The sequence below is a fragment of the Thamnophis elegans genome, chromosome Z (assembly GCF_009769535.1).
Source record: "Thamnophis elegans isolate rThaEle1 chromosome Z, rThaEle1.pri, whole genome shotgun sequence".
NCBI classification, from domain to species: domain Eukaryota; kingdom Metazoa; phylum Chordata; class Lepidosauria; order Squamata; family Colubridae; genus Thamnophis; species Thamnophis elegans.
In genome coordinates, this window is record NC_045558.1 from 43938521 (window position 1) to 43956295 (window position 17775).

Genomic DNA, 17775 nt, shown 5'->3' on the forward strand with positions numbered 1-17775 from the left:
CACAAGTCATAACAAAAATTAATTAATCGACATGGAATGTGTTACATACTTAATGTGTCACATACTTTAATAGTAGGAATTGGGTTTTTTTCCAATAACATATAATATCTTGCATAATCATACAGATTGAACATGCAGGAGTAACATCATAATTATCATAATAGGCTGCTCTCTTTAAAATTCTTCTTCTTTTAAATATAAGGTAATCTGTCAAGAAACCTTTTTGGAAGGAAATTATTGCTGTATTGAAGCATGCAAATATTACACATTATGTTAAATATTTATAACAAATCATATTTCATTTTAGTCAAAAGAAAATTCAGCGCTGAATCAGGTTTATGTCCAAGTGAGAAGCTATAGTAAGGAAGTTTGCAATTTCAAAAAGAACGCCATACTTACTTTCCATCAGTGTCTGATGCAGCTGCATAATGTAGTGGTGTACAACCTCTTTCATCAAGGTCATTTACGCTAGCTCCAGAACCCACAAGGGCAAACAGACACTTGTAATTACAGTTGGCAGCGGCATAGTGGAGTGGAGTTCTGTAGTATATAAATATACATATATTTTTAAAAAGCACAGAAATGTGTATAGTGTTATATACTGAAAAACTTATCTCCGATGCACAACTATCTAATAAATATTCTCTTTCCAATTCTTATTTTCTGGAGGTCTCTTACATAGAGAGTATTTTAATCAAATATGTGTTTTACATCAATTAGTCCTGTTTAACTCCTACAATGGAATTCTTTATTGAGTGCAGTGAATGTATATGTATACTACTTGTATAATATACTAAATAGGCAAAATTGCAAAAAGTTATAATTTTAATGCAAAATGTCAGCCTGCTTTGGTGGTAGGCAGGAAGTTAAGGATGGAAATTAAAGTGACTCACCTGCCATTTACTCCTATTTTCTCTTTATTCTTGAGAAAGAAAATTAACCATTGGACAACTATATTAAACACAACTAAAGGATTGTATTATAGAATAACAGCCATTTTGTTGATAGATTTCATCAGAATGATTTCAGGATAGTACGACACCAGAGATAAACACTGTGAGTCACATGTAACTGTTGTCTTAGATTAGTCATTGACTAAGTACCTTCTATGACAAAGTGTCATAATGGATAGATCCTGAGGACACTTTGGGAGTTGCTCAAGGATCTGGTGGGCAGTTCAGTTGAAACTTCTCACTGTGAAGCAATCATATCCAATACAATGGCTACCCTCCTGTTTCAGTAAGTGAAATACCAGGGTAGCCATGTTATTGGACATGACTGCCTCACAAGTGGCTTTTATCTTCTTGCAGATCCACGGGGGCTCCTTTGTTCTCTGAAGAATTTAAGGACATAAAGTGGCCCAGGTATCCCAGTTATGTATTTTTATTGTGTGACAAAGAGGTAATGCAGTAGAAATCCTGACCTACTGCCAGTTCAGGGTCTGAGTGGAAAGAAACAGTTTTAGAGTAAACATACTAAGTAGACCAAACTATTTCAGGTTAGTACCATCTTTTGCTCTGAAGAAAGTTCTATTCACCTATTGAAAAGTGGTCTGCAAGTTGAGAAATTCCTAGATTGACAAGTTATGCTTTGGGTTAGCACAACTGAGAGACATTGGTAGAATTGCATGTCATAGGCTGGATTAAGCCTGGATTCAGAAGCCCTGCTTACAGTCACTCATGCTTTAGTCATCCCCTATTTGAATTATTCTAACATGCTAAACCTGCTATACATGCTATACATGAAGCTCCTATGGTTTTCCCAGTAATAATTTATGGCTGTGAGAGCTGGACTACAAGGAAGGCTGAGCACCAAAGAATTGATGCTTTCAAATTGTGGTGTTTAAGAAGACAATGGAGGATCCCTTGGACTGCAAGGAGATCAAATCAGTCAATCCTGGAGGAAACAAACCCTGATTGTTCCTTGGAAGGATAGATACTGAAGCTGAAGTTCAAATACTTTAGCCACCTAATGAGAGGTTAGAAGAAAAGATCCTGATGTTAGGAAGATTGAAAGCAAAAGGAGAAGGGTACAGCAGAAGATGAGATGGTTAGATAATGTTATCGATGCAATGAACATGAATCTGAGCAAACTCCAGGATACAGTGGAGGTTAGAGGGACTGAACTGCTACGGTTCATAAGGTTGCAAACAGCTGGTCATGACTTAGCAACTAAACAATACAAAATATGCCAGCTTAGACACTAATTGGTGTTTCCCTTTATATTTGGATATAAGTTCCTACTAGCTTTGGGCCTAGTTATGTTGTAGGATTGTCTTCTCCCATAGTTATTTGCCTGTCCAACCTGCTCAAATAGGATAAACTCATTCCAGGCCCAAATATCTAATAATGCCATTTGACAGAACTTATAAAATGCTTTTTTAATTGCTAGTCTGATGCTTTAGAGCCTTTTTTTCTATGGAAAACTTGTCAACTCTTTTTTTGGGGGGGATTTCAAGAAAACAGACATGGCTTTTCTATCTAACTAAGGAGAAAGACATGTTAAGAATATTGGGATGCACTGTCAGAAATAGATTTTCTGTATCTTTATTTATTTATTATAATTATGATTTTAATGGGTCTATTTTTGTTGAGATGTGCTAAAGTTACTCAGAGCTCTTAAGAATGAGCAAATGCAAATATTAGTTAGTTGGTTAGTTATAAAGTGACACATCATTTTTAGCTCCCGTTGCAACAACATTCCTGTTTAGACAACAATAAACTGATCACCTTCATAGCTTAAATCAGGCAGCCATGGACAGCTTGTAATAAGGACCCACAAGTTTATAAACTTTTAACATTATTATATGCATTTATATACATTAGACAATAACTCTTCACTCAATGTGGCCTAGGCAAGCCAAAAGGTTGAACATGCCTGGTTTAAACAACCTTCTATTTATACCACCATATGCATATTTATGTAGAGCTATCCTTGTAGCATTCTCTCTTACCTTCCAAATTTGTCTTTTTTATTAAAATCTGCACCTGTGTTGAGCAACAGATTAAGGCACTCCAAATTTCTGAAAGTTAAATTAAAAGTTAATATCAGATTATACTTTTTTAAAAAGCACATGACCTGTGACTTAAGACTTTGAAATAATATTTTATAAAATAGCATTATAAATGCTCTAATATTTTAGATTTCTATGCATAATTATATCTCCATGTGTTTATGCCAACAATGTTAACAAGATTGTTTTTTCCTTTACCCCAATTATTTCCAATTCTCAGAATACAAAAGATTCCTGCAGTTTCTTTGGTAAGGTTTTTCAGAAGTGATTTGCCATTGCCTCCTTCTTAGGAATGAGAGAAACTGACTAGCCCAAGGTCACCTACCTGCCTTTATGCCTAAGGTGGGACTAGAGCTTATAGTATCCAAGTTTTTAGGCTGATATCTTAATCACTACAACAGAATTGCTCTTAGCAGAGGTATATAAATCAATACAATACAATAGTATAGTTGGAAGGGACCTTGGAGGTCTTCTAGCCCAACCCCCTGCCTAGGCAGGAAACCCTATACTGTTTCATACAAAAGACTTCCAGTGTTGGGGCATTCACAACTTCTGGAGGCAAGCTGTTCCACTGATTAACCATTTTAACTGTCAGGAAATTTCTCCTCAGTTCTAAGTTGCTTCTCTCCTTGATTAGTTTCCACCCGTTGCTTCTTGTTCTATCCTCAGGTGCCTTGGAGAATAGTTTGACGCCCTCTTCTTTGTGGCAACCCCTGAGATATTGGAACACTGCTATCATGTCTCCCCTAGTCCTTCTTTCTATTAAACTAGACATACCCAGTTCCTGCAACCGTTCTTCATATGTTTTAGTCTCCAGTCCCCTAATCATCTTTGTTGCTCTTCTCTGAACTCTTTCTAGAGTCTCCACATCTTTTCTACATCATGGTGACCAAAACTGAGTGCAGTATTCCAAGTGTGGCCTTACCCAAGGCATTATAAAGTGGTATTAACCCTTCACGTGATCTTGATTCTATTCCTGTTTATGCAGCCTAGAACTGTGTTGGCTTTTTTGGCAGCTGCTGCACACTGCTGGCTCATATTTAAATGGTTGTCCACTAGGACTCCAAGATCCCTCTCACAGTTACTACTATTGAGCAAGATACCACTTATACTGTACCTGTGCATTTTGGTTTTCTTGCCTAAATGTAGAACCTTACTTTTTTCATCACTGAATTTCATTTTATTAGATAGCGCCCAATGTTCAAGTTTATCAAGATCCTTCTGTAGGTTCTACCACAAAACCGCGGACGACAAAATTGCGGTCGACGAAAGCGCGTATATGACGTCATCACAGCGCGACGAAAAAGATCGAAAAAGATCGAAAAATGTAAAAATAAAGCTAAAACCTTCCCCTAACCCCCCCAAACCTAACCCTAAACCTAACCCTAAACCTAACCCTTAACCTAACCCTAAACCTAACCCTTAACGTAACAAAAACCTAACACTAACCCTTAACCTAACGCTAAACGTAACGCTAACGCTCTAACCCTAACCCTTAACCTAACCCTAACCCTAACCCTTAACCTAACCCTTACCTTTATGTGAATCGGCTTGCTGTAATTTAATTTTATTTCAATTTTTCGATCTTTTTCGTCGCGTTGTGATGACGTCACATACGCGATTTCGTTGACCGCGCTTTTGTGGAACGCGCTTTTGACGGGTCACGCCTTCTGTATCTTAAGCCTATCTTCTGGAGTGTTGGCTATTCCTGCCAGCTTAGTGTCATCTGCAAATTTGATGAGTTCCCCATTTATTCCCTCATCCAAATCATTGATGAAGATGTTGAAGAGTACTGGGCCTAAAACAGAGCCTTGTGGTACTCCACTACATACCTCCCTCCATGTAGATGCAGTTCCATTGAGGACTACATGTTGAGTGTGATTGGTCAGCCAGTTACGAATCCATCTGGTGGTGATGCTGTCTAACCTACATTTTTCTACTTTATCTAGTAGTAGGTTATGGTTTACCTTATCAAATGCCTTACTGAAGTCCAAGTAAACTATATTGACGGCATTCCTCTGGTCACTAATTTTGTCACATTGTCAAAGAATGCCATAAGATTAGTGTGATATGATCTGTTTTTGACAAACCCATGTTGGCTTTTGGCTATTACTTTGTTTGCTTCTAGGTGTTCGCTAATTTGTTGCTTGATTATCTTTTCCAGAACCTTTCCTGATGTTTAGGTCAGGTCTGTAGTTTCCTGGATCTATTTTTTCCCCTTTTTTGAAGAAGGGAACATCCTCCAACAGAATGTAGTTTTAATTGAGAATACTTTCAAATCCAAAATTTAAAACTTTCTTGAACTATAAAAATACATACCCTCCAGCTGCAGCTGCATGAAGGCAAGTCCTGCCAAAGTCATCTGAAGTATCTATTTCAAAGCCTGTGAAAGAAGGATTTTTTGAAACTACTAATAAAATTCATCAACTTTATCAATTTGTAATAACATGCCATTAGGCAATTTTTATTATACTGTAACTCATTCTTTATAGAACTATAGTGTTATCAACATGATGCTTATTTAATGTGTGAAAAGTGTTTTCATCTTAGTTTTGAGAGATCAATAATTTTATTTTTAAGATAGAATATCACATTATGGTCTACTGCAGTGGCTCCCATCATTTTGGGCACCAGGGACCGGTTCAATGGAGAAAGGTTTTGCAAATGAAGGGTGCGGTTTTCGTACTGCCTGCATTCCATGGAGAGGGTTTCGTTTGTTTGTGCATCCTAGTTGCTGGTATGCTAAGGAACTCCTGGTCTAGTGTAATGTGGAAGAGATTATGAACATACAGTTCTGCCTGTCTCCTTCTTAGCAAAGCCAGAAGATAAAGATTCTGTTTTTAAACTGAAGTAGAGACATGTTAAAGAAAAGAAAGTCAACAATATATATTTTACTTAAAATGAAAATAATTTTCTTTCATCTCTTTCATATACCACTGAAGTGATCAAAAATAAAATAATTATTTTTCCAAATATCTATTCTATTCAAAGTTTTGTACTTTATAAAATCAGGAAAGGGTTGTTAATTTCTAGTGCAATTTTCTCTTAATATAAAATTTCATCAAAGAGATACATGATTTGAATAATAATTTTCAAGAATAAATGCTTATGCCATATATTCACTACAATTAAAATTGTATGTCCTTCAAAAATTAAATGAAGAAAGTGTAACTGAATCTAGTTTAAGTTCTAGGAATGGAAATAAAAATAATGCACAATAATAGAGAAATCAGAATAGGAAATACTTATTTTTACTGTTTAAAAATAATACTTCAAATTAGAGCACTTTTTCTTATACCATTGTCAAAATTGAAATAGTACAGACTTAGTAGTAGGCAAATGGGAGTCTTACCTTGGTCACTCTATCCCCAATCAATTAAGTTAATAAGACTGTAAACAAACTCATAATATTTGTTAAGTATCTACTAACATTCTTATTTCTTCCACTCAGCAAAAAATAATAAAAAACTAACAATATTGATTTCATCTATAGTAAAAATTAAAAGTGTAATTATTTCTTTAACCTAGAAAAAAATAAATTTAGTATAAACCTTGTCTATTAGTTATCTGTAGATGTCATGTAGAATTGTGAAAAGTAAGTACTCTCTACTGAATTTTTTACTTTATCAATAAATTTCAAAATATAGATATTTGATCTTAATTTCAACAATATTGATAGATAAAGGGGATATTAGTAAAAATATTATGCACGTTTATATTTTGTAGTAAAATATATATATTTTGTAAGGGGAAAATATGCAGGTAGTCCTTGACTAACCTAAAATTAAGCCCAAAATTTCCATTGCTAAGCAAGGCAGTTGTTAAATAAATTTTACCCATTTTATGACTTTTCTTGCCACAGTTAAGTGAATCATTGCAGTTGTTAAGTTAGTAGCAAGTTTGTTAAGAGAATGTAGCTTCTGTGTTGACTTTGCTTGTTGTAAGGTTGAAAAAGATGGTCGTATGATCCTGGGGCATTACAACTATCATAAATACATGCTAGTTACCAAGCACCCAAATTCTGATCACATTATTTTGGGATGCTGCAATGGTTGTAAGTGTAAAAAACAGTCATAAGACACTTTTTTCAATGCCATTGTAACTTCAAATGGTCACTAAAAAAATGATTGTAAATCAAACACTGCCTATAAGTACATTTCTACATATATCATGTTCTTTTAACAACTCCATAATTCCTTGCAGAGTGGAGTCTTGGCAACAGAATGGAGCTAGCAGAGTATTTACTGGCCAGATGCTCTTCCTGTCATCAATGCAGAGTTTTGTTCAGCAGATATATTTTCACTGTGCCCAGCAGGGGTGGGTTTCTCGCCCCGTTCCAACCTGTTCGGTTGGAACGAGGCCGGCGGCGTCCTTGTGCATGCATGCGGCGCGCGCGTGCATGCGCGCAGCGCACGCATGCATACTAGCGTCTGTGCGATGCTCCAGCTGCTCCTGGAGGATCGCGCATGCGCTGTATGCGTCCTGCGCATGCGTGGAAGCGCAGAATTTGGCAAAACCGGGTAAGGAGTGGGCGAGCGCGCACGCGCGCAGGCGCGGGGGGGGGCCTTCACCGTTCCCGGAAGTTACTTACTTCCGGGTTCGGCGACCAACCGGATCGCAGGGACCGCCGCGAACCGGTTGAAACCCACCCCTGGTGCCCAGAGAAAGAAATATCTGCATCTACCTAGGATCATACTCACAGCCTCCTGATTATGAGGCAAGAGCTCCACCTCTAGGCCACTGCACCACTCCACATTTCTACATATATTACCTCAAATATCTGAAATTATAATCAGGCATGCTAAATCAGATTCAAATGATTAGAACACTGCCACAGATGATATTGGATGGACCTGTTTTGTTTAAGTTTCAAAGAAAATTTACATTTTTTGTAAAAATTACATTTTTTTGGTAAAAATTTACATTTTTTTGGAAGAATTTACAGGTGTTCTCATGAGGCTACCATTAGAAAGAAGCTGCATAAGTTAGATACATGGGAGGTATGCTAAAGAAAGCGAGAAGACTGCTGTCTGGAAAAACATTTGAGCAAGATTAACATTTGCTCATGAGCATCTAACATCATCACTATTCCATGATTTCTTGAACAGTGTGCTCTAGAGGGACAACGTAAAGATATAGAGATATATAACCACAATACCAAAAGAAGTGTTTGGTGAAAAGCAAAGATGGTATTTCATCAGAAGAACCTGAACCCAGCCTTAAAGTCTGGTGATGAAATGATTTGGGGCTGCTTTCCTGCATTTGGGTGTGGGCAGCTCCTCATCATAGAATCCTCTATAAATTCTTTTTTGTACCAGAAGCTGCTTGACAACAATCAAATTTAATCTAGAGTGGGCCTTGTTACATGACAATGATCCTAAACATTCCAATAAGTCCACCAGGAATTCCTGAAAAAAAGAAATAAATGGTTCTGGAATGGGCAAGTCAAAGCCTGGATCTAAATCCCATTCAGATGTTGTGGATGACTGAAACACACTATGCTTTCAAGAAACTCTCAAACATTGCCCAACCTCAATACCATCCACCCCGGGGGAAAAAATCTGGATGAAACAGTGGGGAAAAAATCCTCACAGTTGATATCAAAAAGTTATAAGAAATACCTACTTAAGACTTTTTGATTGCAAAGCCATGTTTTCATAGGGTTTTTTATTCAATGTTCATAGGTCTGTAGATAAAATATACACTTGTTCATATATGTTAAAAAGTAAAACATTGTACATGAGATGTGCTTTCTCTGTAATGGCTGTATGGTTTAAGGTAGTGTGATTGCAAATTATTTGAATATCTCCCTACTTCTTTTGTATGGAGGGTGAAGGCTTTCCTTAAAGGGCTTTAATCAGGCTGTATCATGCCACTGTCTTATCTTCTCAGGAAAGTCTTATCACAGCAAAAGCATAGCAAGACAGCTGACATCTGCCTTCAGTTTGAGTATAAATATGCTATGTCTGACAAGAAACCTGACCTCTGAATTTCTGTCACTTCCAGGGGTAAAGTCAACTGAGCTACTTTCACATTCCGTGCCCAGCTCTGAACTGGAATTTAAATACATGCCTATGAATCTCTGCTCAATGGGTGCACTGACTTTCTGGCAAGCAAAAAGGAAAACCGAACCTTTGACCTTTCTTCTAGGTCAAGCAGCTGAACTGAAAGCTTATTTATGCACTACAAGAATACCCTCTAAGCTTAGGACACAGTAGGAATTCTACAGCTCCAATGCTGCATTTTAGATACACAACAAAAGGTTAGGGACATGATTCTGTCTCTGGTGGAGTAGAGTAGAAATCTGGTACCAGCAAATACTTGGCTAGCAAGACCTAGCAAATTTATCTGCTTACATTTTAGACACTTTTTCCAAATTGCAAAACAAAAATCAACAATGCTTTGTAATTCAGATTGAAAGGCACTTCTGTACTTTTTGAAATACATTACATTTTAACTTTGGGATTTGATTATTATAACTATTATTATAGAAGTAATGTGTATTATGGTAATTCCGGTAAAAAATGTTTTTATATTTGTATCTGTACCAAATAAAGTGTTTTCTATATTTTTTTTCATCAACCCACCTGATCAGACTCATCAGATGGCTGTACACTGATCAGAAGGCAACAGTGTAAATGTTCTTTGGTACCACATATTGATTCAGGTTCAGTAAGAGAAGTAGACAGAGATGTATTTTATCACTATTATTGTTTAATCTGGACACTGAAGTGATCATGCAGAAATTAGACCTAGAACTGCCTGATTTGGGAGTGAAGATTGGAGGAAGAACCAGAAATAATTTGAGGTATGCAGATGATATAAATTATTGGCTGAAAATGAGGAAGAGCTGGACAAAATGAGGATCTGGAAAATCAAGGATGAAAGTAAAAAAGTAGGATTGAATATTAACTGCAGGAAAACAAAGATAATGACAAAAGCTGCAAATGGACACGAAATGTTTAAAATCAACAAGGAGGAAATTGAATTAATTCAATAATTTATTTTCCTTGGATCAAAAATTGTTCAAGATAGCAGTTCTGCAGCTGAAATTAAATGCAGGATAACCTTAGCCACACTGTAATGGTTAAAATGAACAAGATGGAAAAGCAGAGATATTGATATAAATGTAAAAATCAGGCTAGTTGGAGCAATAGTCTTTCCTAAAATGATACATAGGTGTGAGAGCTGGTCACGAAGAATGGCTGACCGAAGAAGAATTAACATCTTTGAACTGTGGTGCTGATGTAAATTATTGAGTATACCATGGAGAGCCAGAATAAGTGCTGAATCATATAAAACCAGAAGCATCACAAGACTACGTCTGATTTACTTTGGCTACATCATGCATGCAAATTCATTCGAGAAATCAATGATGCTAGGAATGGTTAGCAGATCAAACAATGATGTGGAATTAGAGTAATAATTAAGAACAGTTAACAAATTTTATAAATAAATGCATATGAAATCTAACAACTATTTGATTAGAACTAAAGATTTATGACTAGATAAATGAGAATTTTTCTATAATCAAATCATTAAATCGCCTCTTAAAACTATTCTATATAAATTAAATAAATTTCTGGATGTAATCTAAATTACTATATTAAAATGCTATCTTTTTTTCTTAATTATAACTTTATAAACCATCTTTTATTGTTTATATTATCATAATAATTCAGAATATTCATATGATTAAAAAATAAATACCAAAAATATGATTTCTAAAAATTAGTTTTGATTCATAATACAATGGAGAAAGATTTTTATATTTTTATACATACTGTTTACTTGATTATTGTATCCCACCAGAATTGTTTTTGGTGAGATAGGTGGCTATACAAATTTGATTAATAAAAAATAAATAAACACTGAATCAAAGATATCAATAGTATGCTATAGTGGGGAGCACCTGGGCCTTTAAATCAAAAGCCAAATTTATTTGCCCAAAGGCAGTCACCTGATCCCTAAGGGCCAATAGGCGGGGGAAAGGGGTTCTGAGAGATTCTGGTAGGAAGAGTTATAAACATATTTTCTGAGGGAGTTGGCTAAAGTCCTAGATAAGATAATTGCTTCAGGTGAGGTTGAAAATTATTCAGCCATGGTTAGAATTGTGTTAAGATAGTTTGCATTTAAATTATGTATAGTGTTTATGGAAACATGGTATTTTTTAATAAAGCCAGTGGTTTTTCAGTCTTAGAATTGACCTTTTATCTGTCTCAGCTTGACTGAACTACTGACAACTAAAGTTTTTATTTTATTTTCCTCTTTGTATTTATCCAGACCCAGAGTGGAGCAAAGATTTCCTCTTAGATTCTCTCCTGGTTCCCCGAAAGGCTAGTGTGGAAGAGAAAACCAGTTAGTTTATATTGAAGGGTGATGGCAGCAAAGAGACTAATTTGCTAATTAGTCTAGGGCTAATTAGTCTAGGGCTGAACCTACCCCTAGAGAAGGGGTAGGTTCAGCCCTGATGGAGCCTTGTTCCCTTGTTAGACATGCATTTATTTAACTTTTTTTTTTAAAAAAAGCACTATCTGAGAGGTATAATTTGTAAACCAAGTTATTGATTTTTCCCTGTGGATCAGGGATAAGGTCATAACTTTCAATAATTATTAGTGTCTAGTTCTACTATAAAAATCTTTTATAATGTATTAACCTTGAAAAAACCAAATTTTGTTCTTCAATACAAGCAAAGTTTAAAGGAGAAGAGTTAAAATTCATTTAAATGGCTTACCTGATGAAAGCAGCTTTCTGCAACAGTCTGAAAATCCACTTAGTGCTGCCAAATGGAGAGGAAACATTCCATGTATACCCCGCCTAAGATACACCACAATCAGACATCATAGTATTATTACAATACAATATTGCAAGATGTCATGCCAAATTCCATTTTAACGAACATTAGCGTATTTTTCAGAGTATAAGACGCATCTTTTTCCCTCAAAAAAGAGACTGAAAATCTGGATGCGTCTTATAAATTGAATATAGCATTTTTTTGCCTCCCGAAACCCCACCCCCTTCACCAAAAATGCCATGCATAGCCTTTAGGAGGCTTCCAGAGTGCTCCTGGGGGCTGGAGAGGGCAGAAATGAGAGAAAAATGGGCTGTTTTTTCCTCAATATTACCCCTCCCCATTAGTACTCTATAATCCTCCTAAAGGCTATGGATGCCCTTTTTTGACAAAAAAGCAGAGCTGTTTTTGCCCCCCACCCCACCCACCCGGAGCGCTCTACAAGCCTCCTAAAGGCTATTCATGCCCTTTTTTTTTGAAAAAAGAAAACGGTCCTGTTTTTGTGAAAAACAGCCCGTTTTGGGGAAGTCTGCAGAGTGCAAAAACTTTCTTTAAAAAAATTTTCCTCTTCAAAATCTTGCTGTGTCTTATACTCCGGTATGTCTTACACTCCAAAAAATACAGCAATTTCTTAGAGTGAAAATGTCCTAATACATTGAGATTTGTCTATTGAAATAAGTTATACATTTTCACACCAGAACTATAAGTTACATTTATAAATATTGTTTTGTATATTTTGGAAGGATATCATATTAGACTGCATATCAACAGAAGAATTTAAACAATAATTATGAACACTATTCATAATAGAATATTTAAACCAGTAAATTCTCTGGAAATTGCTATGTAAGCTGTCACTAATGTTTTCTGTGGTAAACAATCATATTTCAAAGATAATGGTTGGGTATTTTGTATCCTTTCAAAATTGCCATTTTACCCAGGTAATTTGCTAGCTTTTATGCAGGGTACTATATCACATTTGAATGAGAGTCTTCTGCTCTAAAAAGAACTTTATAACTTTTGCTACTATATTATTGAGCACTAAAGTGCATTAAGGAATTATCACCTATTGTTCAAAACCTTCTGAATTAATATGCATTTTGGGTACCAGCAAAACTCATGTTCGATTTCCTTTCTGGATTATGATTAATTATCCTGACCATGTCCCTGAAACTGTAACACTTCCCCAGGCTAAAATGGTTCAAAAGAGATTCATTCTGATAAAAGTTCATGAAAAATTCCATTTCATGACTTTTGCATACCCACACATACACTATATTTGGACATAGTTAAAATGTTTAAATGTTACTTACTTTGCTATATCAGCACCACTTGTAATCAGTGTGTTAATGAGCAGTTCATGGCCATATCTAGCTGCTATGTGTAATGGTGTATTCCCATTTTTATCTTCACAGTCTATTTCCGCTCCTAAATATTAAATTAATATTAAGTATAGTCATTTGAGTGTATTAAATGTTAAACAAATACATTCACAGTTAAAAAGATCAGGGAATTTTAAATGGTGAAGCGGAGATTAAATTCTATGAATAGTCCAACTATATAACTAATACCTATTTCTCTTATACAAAGAAAAAAGCAAAAGCAAAGAGTACACACAATGACATCTACTATACAAATATGTTTTGCAGTGTGATATTTTAACATTTTTTCTAAGTTGAAATAATTTTATGATTTAAATAACACCAAAGTGCACATGCATTTTATTTTTGTGATAAGAGTGATGTTTGTTAGTTTCACAATCCCAAATCCTAGTTTTTTTTCTGAACGTAACACTATCAAGCAAATTTGTCCCACAAATTACAGGCTGAAATGAGAAGACAAAAGTTCACTCAGATAAGCCTTCACTATTTTTGAAATTTATTCATTAAAAATTCACTATTTGTAAAACTAAAAATAATGACATTGAGTTTTAGACTTAGAAGTCAGAATATAAAATTAAAGCTAAGGTATAAACACTATCAAACTATAATAGAACTTGGACTACTTCAGCACTGAAGGATAATGAAATTTCAGATATCTAAACAAGCGAAACAATATCCTACAGATTTTGTAGTCTGAAATCCACATTTAAAATATTCAGATTTATATAATTATTCATTTAAGCAGATCAGAAGATAAAAATTAATTATTCTAAATAATAATTCAGTCAAATAATGCGCAGTACTATATCTTTTAAAATTTTACCATTGTGGATAATGGTTTGTGATCTTGAAAATCTTCCATGAATAGCTGTCATATGTAATGGTGTTTTTCCATCTTTACTCTGGGGAAAAAGAAATCAAACCCATGACTATCAAAAGACCATTTACAAAATTAAATACAGAATTTGCTGTTTATTTTTCTTTCCTATTTATTTATAGTTTTATTTACAAATTCTACTGGTTATTACGAGTCAAAAAAGGCTGTAGATTTTTCAAGATGGTCATTTTGTTATTCTTATTAATAACCAAATCATCATTACACAGGAAAAAAATTTTTGGTCCCTTGATATGTAGTTAATGATAGCAGTTAAGTTAAATATAAAACATACATTCAACTTTTACATGAAAGTATATGTTTATGCTTATTTACTTGCACTTTTAGCTTTAAGGCTGTAAATAATGTAGTAAAGGGCTATCTAAAATTTTATCTAATTATTAAATACATAAAAAAACCTTATCCGTACAAAATTATTTTAGAAATGCCAATCTTTATATATAAGGATGTTTCTATTTTCCCGCCCCCAAATGTTTATTATATATTTATAATCTTCAATCAAAATTAGCTAACACAAACTTCAGAAAACATTTTCATATGTCTACTGCTAATCTATTACTATAAATTGTATTTTTGTATCTTTTCATAATTTTTAATTTAGTAAACTGTAAGCATCATGATTATTATTTTATAGTTAATAATGTTAACTATATTGATTCATATACATAGTTTCAGGATTGTGGACCAATTAATTTTTTCCCTGTGTCATCATCTCAAAAAAAGAGGAATGTTTCTAGATCTAGGTTATAAGGTGATACGGTCTAGTGCCCATGTATTATTTACATCAGTGAGTCTCAACCTTCCTAATGCCTTGACCATTTTAATACAGTTCCTCATGTTGTGGTGACACCCAATCATAAAATTATTTTATGTTTTCCGTATTTTTTCAAAAATATGTATTTTCTGATGGTCTTAGGCAACCCCTGTGAAAGAGTCGTTCGACCCTCAAAGGGGTCCCGACCCACAGGTTGAGAACTGCTGATTTACATGATCATAATATCTTTACTGCTTGATAAACACACATTTATTTAACAGGCTAGAATAACCATCCTGGATTCTCCCATCAATACCATGGAAACTTAGCCATTCTTACTTATTTTCTAATGAAAGAAAGATTATGTTTGATGATTTTGCATTGCATAAAATTTCTCTTTAGTAACATTCAGATATTTTTAAATGAACATTTTAAAAATGTTTAAAGTTGCTTATTATTATTTGTCAATATTCTAAACATATATTAAAAAGGAAGCTTTAGATATATAGGTTGAGAATACGTTGCAAATCACCTTTTTCAGGGTCATCATAATTTTGAACCATTGCTAAATAAATGGTTATAAGTCAAAACTTCCCTAACTAAGAGATGAATATAATCCTTATTCCCTAAATATCCACACAATAAAATGTATTTGTTGAGCATTAAAAATGAATGTTTTATTTTCTATGACTTTCAGGGATGATGTCAATATTAATATATTAAGATATTCAAAATACTATTACAGCATTTAAAATTCACCTTTCAATTATTTTACCTTCGCATTTACATCTGCACCATTACAAACCAGGACCTCTAAACATAAAGCTCCATGAGTTGATGTAGCAGCAAAATGTAAAGGTGTAAATCCCTTCTTATTCATCTGATTTACATTAGCACCACGGTCTATCAGTTCATTTACTACAATATCTTGTCCATTGAAGCAAGCAATATGAAGAGGTGTATTACCATATGCATTTGGTTCATTGATCTGTTAAAGAGTAAAAGCAATGATGTAAATTTCATTAAAGTTATCTGTCCATCTGTTCATCCATCCATCTGTCCCATATATTTTTATTCCATCGCAGCAGAACTCATACCCAAAGAGTTTTAGGAATCATGGTGCTTCCCTGTATTAAAAAACCCCCAGAATTTCAATATAAAAAGGTAGGCAAAGTTACAGAAAATTTAATTTCTTCAAATATATCTCAGATTCCCAGGAATAACAAATCCTACTTCCTGTCCGTGCAGATTAGATTGGGGAGACTTATGGTATTGCTAAATAAAATATATTTTAGGTATGTTAATTTGAAGAAATAAGGCAAGGTGCATGATAGGGCATTCAATAGCAGTAGACTTATATACCACTTCATAGGCCTTCAGGCCTCTCTAAGCGGTTTACAGAGAGTCAGCATATTGCCCCCAACAATCTGGGTCCTCATTTTACCCACCTCGGAAGGATGGAAGGCTGAGTCAACCCTGAGCCGGTGAGATTTGAACCGCTGACCTGCTGATCTAGCAGTAGCCTGCAGTGCTGCATTTAACCACTGCGCCACCTTGGCTCTTACATTCATCCATATTGTGTTGAATATTTAAAACAATAAGCAACTGAGAGTTCAGATAAAGGCAGCAAAAATCAGAAAATAACAAATATTTTCATTATTGGTATATTTTTAAATCTTTCTTTTTGCATTTTTACATGATTTTATTTTAGATTTGTGAGATAATGAGCAAAACTGGTTTTTTCTCAGTATTTGAATGGTGTTTAGTATCTGCTGTGTAAATTATCTTTATTACTTTTTATATATTTCATTGTCATGAAAATATTTAAGGCTTATCCTGAAGACTACAGTTTTAGAGAATAATTATTTTTAAACACTTTCTGACAGAATTAGATTGTCACAATGCTCCTTTGAAATACAAGTCTAAGAAAACAAACTACAATCTATCAAGTGACATTTAATAGCAATAGCAATAGCAGTTAGACTTATATACCACTTCATAGGGCTTTCAGGCCTCTCTAAGCGGTTTACAGGGTCAGCATATCGCCCCCACAGTCTGGGTCCTCATTTCACCCACCTCGGAAGGATGGAAGGCTGAGTCAACCTTTGAGCCGGTGAGATTTGAACCGCTGAACTGCAGATAACAGTCAGCTGAAGTGGCCTGCAGTACTGCACCCTAACCACTGCGCCATCTCGGCTCTTGAAAGTTAATTTTAAAAAGTTAATTTAAAAAAGAAAACTGAAATGTTAGCAAGTTTATTCTTATTTAAAAGTACTTATAAAGATGTTATATTATGGCAATATACCAATTAAATCAAATGAAATAATGTAATTTAGGATTATTTCTACTTACATCAACTCCAAGATCAAGAAGGTACTTGACTACATTAATCATATCAGCAGATGCTGCAGCATGTAATGGTGTATATGATTTCTTGTCTTTACATGTCACTTCTGCTCCGTGAGCTACAAGCAGTTTTACCACATCAATATAACCTCAACAAATAAAATAAAATAAAATTCATTCATTCATTCATTTTATGTGACTACCCATCTGGATAAAACACCACAAAATATATAATGCACACATACAACATACACTTATTCAGTATCTGTGGTAAAAACAGACCTACTGACACAAATCAGTAGAATCATTATACAGACTCTGTCAGCAAGCTCAGTGACAAAACCATCTTTAATGCTTAATAAAGGCCAAGTTGAGGGGGCAGATGATTCAAAGGATAGGTGCCCCAATAGAAAAGATTATGTTACTGGATTTCACCAGATGGTATTCCCTAATACTAGAACCCAGTACATGCCTTTGCTGCTGTACCTAATGGAATGAATAAATGTAATTGGAGAGAGATGGTCCATCAAATAACTCATACCATGAAAAGCTTTATGGGTTTACTATAGGTAATCCTCGACTTAAGACCACAAT

The 17775-nt window shown here is 34.7% G+C and overlaps 1 protein-coding gene across 4 annotated transcripts in view; it reads right to left on the reverse strand.

The window, feature by feature from the left end:
* Positions 1 to 17775, reverse strand: part of ANKRD28 (ankyrin repeat domain 28) — a 95479-nt gene that overhangs the window by 37602 nt on the left and 40102 nt on the right. For all 4 annotated transcript variants that reach the window (XM_032235730.1, XM_032235729.1, XM_032235727.1 and 1 more), the window contains 8 exons: positions 17188 to 17330; positions 15611 to 15823; positions 14010 to 14088; positions 13118 to 13232; positions 11748 to 11830; positions 5333 to 5396; positions 2954 to 3022; positions 400 to 540 (listed from right to left, as the gene is read on the reverse strand). In XM_032235730.1, coding sequence (XP_032091621.1) covers positions 400 to 540; positions 2954 to 3022; positions 5333 to 5396; positions 11748 to 11830; positions 13118 to 13232; positions 14010 to 14088; positions 15611 to 15823; positions 17188 to 17330 — 907 coding nt within the window. The remainder of the gene's footprint in view (positions 1 to 399; positions 541 to 2953; positions 3023 to 5332; positions 5397 to 11747; positions 11831 to 13117; positions 13233 to 14009; positions 14089 to 15610; positions 15824 to 17187; positions 17331 to 17775) is intronic.